The 9,054-nt window shown below is 48.5% G+C and overlaps 1 protein-coding gene across 2 annotated transcripts; it reads left to right on the plus strand.

Annotated features, from left to right (window-relative positions):
* Positions 1 to 1,657: 1,657 nt before the first annotated feature.
* Positions 1,658 to 7,949, plus strand: RGS4 (regulator of G-protein signaling 4). 2 transcript variants are annotated; one of them, XM_010184618.1, is made up of 6 exons: positions 1,942 to 1,989; positions 2,109 to 2,312; positions 4,818 to 4,922; positions 5,841 to 5,902; positions 6,632 to 6,798; positions 7,329 to 7,949. In XM_010184618.1, the coding sequence occupies exons 2-6, from the start codon at positions 2,269 to 2,271 to the stop codon at positions 7,578 to 7,580; spliced, it is 630 nt and encodes a 209-aa protein (XP_010182920.1). In that variant the 5' UTR covers positions 1,942 to 1,989; positions 2,109 to 2,268; the 3' UTR covers positions 7,581 to 7,949. The 2 variants fall into 2 exon arrangements, with proteins under 2 accessions (XP_010182921.1, XP_010182920.1); XM_010184619.1 differs by lacking the exon at positions 2,109 to 2,312 and having other exon boundaries at positions 1,658 to 1,989.
* The last annotated feature ends 1,105 nt before the right edge of the window (positions 7,950 to 9,054 follow it).

Below are 9,054 nucleotides of genomic sequence, written 5' to 3' on the forward strand. Positions count from 1 at the left end.
TCTTAATTGCAAAGCCCTTTGGGCTGGCTGTTGTGGTGGCAGTGTTAGAAATTTCTTATTTCTACTGCTCACGCAGCAGCTGGGAAATCCAGAAGGTGACTTGCTATTGACACCACCAGCATTCGAGTGTCATTAGAGTCATGCAGTGAACATGCTTACAATCCACAGAGAAGTGTGTCATTCCTAAATATTGTTACATGCCAATTTGCAGAGAAACTGCAGAATTTCTGTGCTCTAGAAAGCAGCCTTTGGGACCTTCCTGAGCCAGGAGGTCAGGCTCTGGCTGCCTGGGCTAGGGTCAGGGTTAGACCTTGCAGACACCTTGACTGTGTTGGACAGCTGAGCTCTTGAATTGCTTGAATGAATGTACTGCAGTTGCACACAAACAGCAGTAACATTACACAAATTTGATATTGAAGTTAAAGTAATTAAATATTTAGCAATTAATAAATTAGTTACATTTTTACCTGTTGGCCATATTCTACCCTTTGGCTTCTCTCCTCCCTGAACAGAAGACAAGAGAACTTTGGCACCAGCTTTGCCAGTGCTCAGTCGCTTCCTACAGATGCACCCAAGTGCTCTAAACTCACAAACACTAAAAACACAGGGGTATTTGCTCAGTTCAATTTTTATGCTGCCTTACGCTGGAGCTCATTTTTAATCCAAGCAGTGCAGGATCTGCAGAAATGTCTCACATTTGGGAACAGGATAGTCACGTTCATACAAAAGCATTTTAAAGTTAATTAGAGCATTGCCTTTAAGCACAGTTAATGATCTGAGAGGATGCAATATGCCAAGGCAAGTAAACTAGGCTGGGATGTGGGATGTCTGTGCAGCTGGCTGTAGGCTCTAGAGATGCAGGAGGGAAAAGCTCACCCTGCAACTTCTGCAGGTCATGTGCAAAGTATTTAAAGGTTTCTGGGGAGAGGGAGCGCAGCAGTGGGTAGCGTAGGCAGACAGCCTGCTGCTGAACTGAAGCTTCTTTATTTCACAGCGGGAGCAAGACTTGAAGTGCAGCAGACCATATGTATGTCCGTCTGCTCAAAGCTTTCCCCTCTTTTATAGTGATGGTACAGGCTGTGCTGAGCCATGACTCAAATAAATATCAGCCAATTCTTTCTTTCCAGAGAGGCAACTGCCTTCTGCACCCCTCAAGGGCTGAGGACAAGTGGTGTGGCTGGAGTAATTCTGCTCTCTCTTGAGACTACAGCAGGGCCAGGCAGTTCAGTCACCACCAGACATCCCCACAGCCAGGTGTTTCATGGGTTCATCCTTTAGCACAGAGTAGCCTCAGCACGGCAAAGTCCTCTCTGGGCAGGCACAGTTATGCCTATAGTTTTAATTAATCATCTTCCCTTGGGAACTTGGGGACTCCTAAGTCTCAAGGTCAGACTTTTGATTGGGGCAAATGCAAATGGAGAAGTAAGGTATTGCAGTGATACCCATATATCTCAGGCAGCCGTGATGTCAACCTCCTGTCTTTTTTTTTTCCTACACTTGTTCCTACATGAGCTGTCCCAAATAAGTGTGTGCTGGGACACAGGCATTTTGTATTCTGATAGTGATATGTGCCTCAGAGATTTTTTTTCTTCTTCACCAAAGGTATATATCTGTATGCCACTAGAATAAAACAGAACAGTCTCATCTTCCTGTATGTTTCCCTGATGAATTTACATTCTTCTTTCCTTAGAGCTCTGGTTTCTGCATTTGTTGGGATTATGGGAACCTTTTGTGTTTAAAATTCTTGTCCCTTTTTTTTCCACAGGATGCTTTAAATAGAATGGGAAAATGAACAGAGGAACCAGAAAAGCTCATCTCACTTCTCAGAACTGATTCTCTGACCCTTTTTACTGGCTGTGCTCCTGTGAAAGTCTCCTCCAGCTTTTATCTGCACTGTTTCACCTTTTGCAATAGAGGAAAACCCCTGAAGCTTTTTCCACCCTTATAAAAGAATCCACCCCTGCAGCCAGACACCAAGCTTCATTTCTGGTAAGGTTTTCAATCCCACTCACTCCTTTGTCTTGGCTTATACGTCACCCTCTTGCTCTTGGGTGGGCAAAAAGGGGACGGGTGCTGCTGCTGTGCTGACTCCTGACTGGGTCACTGAGCGCTGCTGGGCTGTCTGGGCTAGGCTATAAAAGAGAGCCAAGGCAGCGCAGCTGGCTCAGAGACGAGACTGAATTCTGCAGACTGCGAAGGACCCACACGCAGCCTCTGCTGCCTCCTGCGTTGTTTTTCCTGGAATAAAGAACCAACCTCAGGAGCAAGATGTGCAAGGGACTCGCTGCACTGCCAGCCACTTGCTTAAAAAGGTACTGTTTATTTCTGAGCATCTGTTAATGATATTGTTAGTCTGGAGATACGCTGATGTATCGCACTTTGCGTCTGAAGCAGAAGTGGCAGATTCAGCTCTGATTCTTTTGTAAGATTAGATACAAATGATTGCTTACAGGCTTTTTTTTTCCTGTTAGTCAGAAGCAGAATTGCATAAAGGTTTTGTATGGAGCTGTGGAAACTCTTAAACCCATCCTTCCTATCAGCTAAACAAGCAGCTTTTAGCATTGCTATAATTTGATATTCCTGTCACCTGCTTCTGCCGCAAGCTTTGCACCTCTTTTCTTCTTTCTTTTCTCAATTTTTTTTGAAGGGGAGGCTAGGCAGATGGGATATAAAAAAAAAAATTAGGGTCCTGAAAATGCATTCAAATGCAGAAAACCAGCCTGGCAGGACCAGAGATCTGGCTGCTAGCAGGCAGGGTGGGGATGCGGGCCAGCCCTGGGCACCGCGGATCTGGATGCGACACCAGCCATGGGGTGTCAGCCTGAATCCCCTGGGTTTGTACTGATGGTGAGGGACCAGGTCAGGCTGTACCCTCGGTGCACAGCACTGTGGGGCTGGCCGTACCCTTGTTGTGTGGTGCCAATCAGGATGGGCTGAGCTGTACCCCTGCTGCGTGTGCAGGATCTGGCTGCATCCTGACAGGCAATACTGGCCAGGCATCCCAGTGCTGGCAGAGCAGAGGCTGTGCATCCCAAAGCATGTCCTTGGTGGCATGGCCTGCACCGTAGCCCAGCATGAAGGGGTATCTATGCCTGTGAGGGGAGCCATGAGCTCTCCTGGAGGGATGTTACTCCCTTTCAGGTGCTATGGGGCCTGAAAACCCCCACCAGGGTGGTCCAGGTGCACAGAATGGCACTGGCCCCACAAAACTCCTGGTCATCCAGCACGTGCAAGCTTGCATGGGTCTCTGGTAGCGCAGCGCTACCTTTCTGGCTGCTCATGCCTCCTGGAGCACCCCTGAGGCTGCTTCTCAGTGGCTGTGCAATGGGAGAGGGTTGGGAATGTACAAACTGAGGCTCAGCCTGCTCCCATCTGGGAGAAAAAGCTCCTTGCTCGTGGTGAAACAACTGCTGAAAATGTAAGGAAAAAATATTGACACATCCCTGCTCTCCCCCCCTCCCCCACTTTGCAGGAATGTTTGACAGGGGAAAAAAAAGAGAACATTTGAAAAAATGCAAAGAAAAAAGAAGGTTCACATCTTTTAACCACGTCTGTCCAGAATTCCCAAGAAAACCCCTCTCACTAGAAAGCTGCAGGACTTGCTGCAAGCAGCAGTGTCTTGTCTCCTCCTGCTGCTACCTTCCTGCAGACCTCAGCAGTCCCCTTCTTCTGGGGGCAGGCACCATGGCAGCCCAAGTCTGGCAGCACAGAGTACCCCATATCCAGGGCCTGGACATTGGCCCTGGTCACACACACCCTGCTCTAAAAGAGTTGTGAGTTTCCTTTGCTCTCACCCCAGTGCAGGAGTTGTTAAGGAAACATTTATGAGCACAAGCAAGCAGTGAGATAAGGTATAGCCGGGACCGCTGACAGGATGCTAAGGCTGGAGCAAAGAGCTGGACTGTGAGGCTGAGCAGCTGCCAGAGCTCAGCCCTGTGGCACAACGTCCTGCTCTTTTCCAAGTGCTTCTGTGGCCCTGATCTGAGGAGGAGAAGAGTTTCCTGCTTACACTATCATTGTACCTTACAGCAGGCCAGGGCTTGCACCCCTAAGCAAGCAGGACAGCTTTACCCACCCCCTCACTCTTGAACTGGAAGGAATTACAGATTGATGCTGAGGCCAAAACCAGCTGCATATCTGCTGTCAGCCAGTGGTTGTCCTGAGCAAGCTGGAAGGCAGAACAAAATTAAGCATAGATGCCCTCATAGGAGCTTGCCATGGAGCGAGGGAGTAGCTTGCAGTCAGCATGGGCTGGTTGGGGTGAAGCTTCCGACTCATCCTCTGATCTTACTTCATGGTCCTGCTCCTACCCCTTCACTTCTTCCTTTCCCCAGCTGCTTGGTGGGGTGGCCTGGCATGGCCCCACTGTTCCTGTAGCTCGGTGATGAAGTGGGGAGATGGCAAGGGGTGCAGGAAAGGGTTAGGAAGCGTGTTAAGAACTGGACACGGGTAGCTGGGCAAATCAGTTTAAGGAGAAGTGACACGTTTACAGCCCGGTGATGCCTCTTTATCATAATATTTTAACTGTAAACAGTAGGAAGACAGCAGCTTCTCCCCCTTTGCCAACTCTGCCTCCAGGCTGATGACCTTGTCAGCAAGAAAATGGTGCTGTTGAATGTGAAAAATGATTACTTTGTTGTATTTGTCTAGTAACAGAAATGTTCATTAATTGAGGAGTGGAGAGTCAGCACTAGCTAACGAGCAGTGACCTGCATTTGTGTCACTGAGTAATGATGAAGGAGCTTATTGTGGGTGAGGAGGCTGCAGAGGAGTTTTAACGCATTATCTTAGTCTTGTTCTTGAATTGTTTCTTTCAGTGCCAAAGACATGAAGCATCGTCTGGGCTTCTTGCTGCAGAAGTCAGACTCCTGTGACTACAGCTCTTCCCAGGGCAAGAAGGAGAAAATATCTTCAAGCCAGAGGTAAGAGCAGATGCTGCCATGTAGTTAAGCCCAGACTGACTGCAATATGTTATTTACTCCTTCATTGAGCTGTACTTCATTAGCATTTCTGCTGCTGCTTCCCAGTACCTCCTGAACACCTGTGTGTTTGAATCTAGTGTGGCAATAGTCCTTTTCCATGAAGCAGGTGGAACTAGAGGTCCCTTTTTGTCAACACTTCTGTGATTCAATATGCATGTGCACATGGAAAGACTTGTGCAGTCTCCTGCACAGGGTAATAACGCCATCACAAGACTCAGTGAGAGTTGACACATCGCAGAATCAGCATCACTGTCTCTTTGAGCTGCACAGAAGTAGTGGCACAGAAAACAGAGAGCTCTGCTCTCACTGAGGTGCAAGTAAATGATGCCCTTCCCAAGGAGAACTCCAAAGGACAAGGTGTGCTTCTGGAATAGATGAGCCCTAGGATGTTCTGGGATGATAGGGGGAATGAATGCGGGATGTGTTCTCATGTTCCCCATGTGTTTCTAGTTCCCATGTTCCTCTCTTTTCCATATAGCTACTGCTCCCTGACAGGTTAAAGAAATCAGCTCTTTAGAGTTCACTGATGTGGCCTGTAAGAGTGATCCCGTGTCTATGCCCCATCAGGAGATGCAACTAGTCACAAAAAAAATCACAAAGTCCCCAACAGTTTTTCCAGGAAAATTATTTTGCAGCCCATGGCTGGTAATGGGTATTGCAAACCAGAATTTCTGTAGATTAGATCTGGGATCCCCAGGGGTCTCTAAAGCAAGCAGACATTTCCTTCTTGGTCTCTCATGTATGGTCTTACAACAGTTAGGGAAAGCGATGTTCTAATGGTGCTGAGCATAAAATCCAAATTTGTCCTTTCTGTACTCCCTAAATCTTTTATATGTTTCTCCCTTTGTCTCCTTTTAGGGTTAGCCAAGAGGAAGTCAGAAAGTGGGCAGACTCTTTGGAAAACTTGATCCATCATGACAGTAAGTAAAGAGGGCCCTTCTGCTGGAGATGTTGAGGGTCCCACCTGCAGTGTGTGCACTGAGTAGTCCCTGGAGGGGGCATGAGACATGATCTTACACTTCTGAGCAGCAAAAAGTAGCTGCTTTGGCCACACAGGCCTTTGGGTGGGGTAGTGAAGGGTACTCTTGGTCAGATCCAAGGGACAATCCCAATATATCATGAATGGAGCTTTGACCTACTACTGAGTTGTCCTTTTTGTGAAGGCAACTGGTTTAGCCCTATGCAAGGGGAGGGCAAGACTGCAGCACACAGTTAACAATGGGTTAAACGTGAACCAAAAAGTGGAAAAACTGCAGATGAGCCCATGGAAGACTTTGTCTTCCCGTCGGTTCCAGGCTACACTGATGTCCTTGATGTTTCCTTCATGTTGTTCCCATGGCCTGAAGCTCTGTGGGATGTGTTGACTGTCTCCTTGGGGCCTCCTGGGAACATGTGAGTTGCTTGTCTTCTCCTGGCTGAGTCACTGAAGGTCACAGTGGGGGAGCAGGCAGCTGAAGACCCACGTGTGACAACCCTGTGGGGCCTGTCTGCATTCCAGCCTTGAGTGACTGCCGTGGAGGCAGGCAGCCATCGCCAGGGGAGCTGCTTATTGAGCTCTGGAAAGGAGAATGCAGAATTGCTGTTTGCTGGGGTTCATGGGTATGACTGTCCAGGAACCAGTGTCCTTACCTGATCTGGTTTTCCTGTAGGAGGACTGGCTGCTTTCCGTGCTTTTCTCAAATCTGAGTACAGTGAAGAAAACATCGAGTTCTGGGTCAGTTGTGAGGACTACAAGAAAACCAAGTCGCCAGCCAAGCTCAGCCCTAAGGCCAGAAAGATCTATGACGAGTTCATCTCAGTGCAGGCAACAAAAGAGGTATGTGCACAGAACATCTATTGAGCAAAGATATCACCTTGTATCCTGAACAAGGCCAGCAGCACAGGGAAGTAGAGATCTGGTAGTTTCACAAGAGTTGAAGCACGCTGCTTTCTGTCAGTTAGCAAGCAGATGGTGTCATTGCTTTCGTATTAAACTTGGATAGAGAGAAAGTGGGCTTAGTTACAACCACATGGCCATCCCATCTGCACACTCCAAGGGGAGAAGCCCAAGAGGACTCTGGTTCCCAGTGTTCCAGCTGCTCCCATGCAGTTGCTCAGGTTTCCTGGCTGGCTGTATCCCAGAGTGCTTTGTGTCGGTCTCCCCTGACAGTTCGTCTGGCAGCAGAGATGCACTGGTATCCAGCTGCACAGTTTCTGCCAAGACCACAGGGTGTCCAATGGCCATTTCAGACCACTGCCATCAAGGACAGCTTAAACACGCTTGATGAAGAGATGCTTGGGTTTTCCTTCACCTGTGCTAGCCACTTCTGGGACAGATTCTACTTATGCTGTCCCTTTGGCCCACAGGTGAATCTGGATTCATGCACACGGGAGAAGACGAGCCACAATATGCTGGAGCCTACACTGTCCTGCTTTGATGAGGCTCAGAGAAAAATATTCACCCTCATGGAAAAGGATTCCTACCGCCGTTTCCTCAAGTCCCCCTACTACCTGGACTTGGTCAGTCCACCTGGTGCTGGCTGTGGGCCTGAAAACTGCAAAAGAAGCCACACTCACACCTTAGACTGCAACTCTAACATCATCTCTCAGTGCGCCTGAACCTGCAGCAAGGCAGGAGCGGGCTGGGCTCTCGCAAGAATATATGGCAGCAAAAGCATTCATTGGCATGAAGCAACAGAGCTGTCTCCAGTAGCTGTCTAATGTCCCAGTTGTATCCCATGTCATGCAACAGCCAGCATTTGTAACCCAAGCCAGGCTCAGTTTGTGTAGCAAACCCTCCTCAGAGTCCATCGGTGTAGGAGCCCTGGAGTCTGTGTCTGACATGAAAGCTGGGTGCAGTCATTGTGTCTGCTGTGTTTCTGGCGAGCCCTGCAAGCCCAGGAGGGTGGGGGGGAGCACACGCTCGGCACACTGCCCACCAAGGGACCAGATTGCAGTGTTGCAGGCTGGCACCTAGCAAGGAGCAGGGGAAGGAGGAAGCCAGGGGAAGCACTGGGGACTGTGATCTCCCCTTTCTAATTGGCAAAAGCTTAGATGAAAAGGACTTGCTCAGGTCCTCAGCTGTTCATATAGCTCCCAAATGCCTAGGCTATCAGTAGGATTTGCTCAGAACTCGGGCTGTGCTGCATTACAGCAGCCAGCCATAGGAAGAGCTCCTACTCTTTCTTGAAGGGAGACCAAAACTTTTCAAACAGGCCCCCTCGATCACCACAGCCACAATCACAGGGAAGCTTTTCCCTCTGGCCGCTTCTCCCTCTGCAGCATCTGGTTTATTCTGGCCAAGGATCTTTCCTAGGGCTGTACAAAGCTGTTATTTTGGGGGAGGTTTATTATTTCATATATTATTAATTGTGTCCTTCATGCTCTCAGGTTAAATACCGTGGCTGAGCAGAACAGAAACTTGTTCCTTCTCTCCCAGACTGACAGGTGTGTATTACTGGTTCTGGGAGTGCCATTTGGATTTAGGTTTGCCCTGGCTTCTATGGAGCAGTTTGTGATGAAATAGGACCACTGCCACAACAGCTGGGGAGGAAAGACCCCGCCTGGGAGTACTTGAAAATGTCTTTTTTTTTTTTCCAAATGTTATTTATGTGAGTTTATAATTCAGTAGTAGCATGACTCACTTTTTCCTGAAGATGGTAGGAGGAGCGTGTCAGTCTCATTACTCCTCCTGGGCTTTGCCAGAAGGCAGCTTACTTTTTAACCGCTGCTGTTAGACACTGGGGGCTTTGGGACTGACACTGACCTGCAGTTGGGGGCACAAGGAATAGATGCAGGGCTTGCTGTCTTGGGCTGCAGTACCAGGTGCCACACTCTCTCCCAGTACTTAGTTGAATATGAATGCTCTGACAGCTGTGTATTCCTTGATCTGCATCCCAGTCCAGACAACAGCTCTCACACCGGTGTTTTGACATGGCAGGAGGAGGCCATGGTTCTCCAGTAAGCACTTCCAGGCCCACAGAGAAACATCTCTTTTAACATCTGCTTTATTTTATATTTATTTGATTGTACTGACACATACCACTCTGCATGTTCAGCTAAGAGATGAAGAGGCTTGCTAAAGCTCTGAACA

The sequence above is a fragment of the Mesitornis unicolor genome, unplaced genomic scaffold (genome assembly GCF_000695765.1).
Source record: "Mesitornis unicolor isolate BGI_N332 unplaced genomic scaffold, ASM69576v1 scaffold10795, whole genome shotgun sequence".
Classification (NCBI taxonomy): Eukaryota; Metazoa; Chordata; class Aves; order Mesitornithiformes; family Mesitornithidae; genus Mesitornis; species Mesitornis unicolor.

Coding starts and splice junctions, on each gene's coding strand:
- RGS4 (XM_010184618.1), top strand. CDS start 2,269: ATGTGCAAGGGACTCGCTGCACTGCCAGCCACTTGCTTAAAAAG. Junction 5,903..6,631: donor AAACTTGATCCATCATGACA/GTAAGTAAAGAG, acceptor GTTTTCCTGTAG/GAGGACTGGCTGCTTTCCGT. Junction 6,799..7,328: donor CAGTGCAGGCAACAAAAGAG/GTATGTGCACAG, acceptor TTTGGCCCACAG/GTGAATCTGGATTCATGCAC.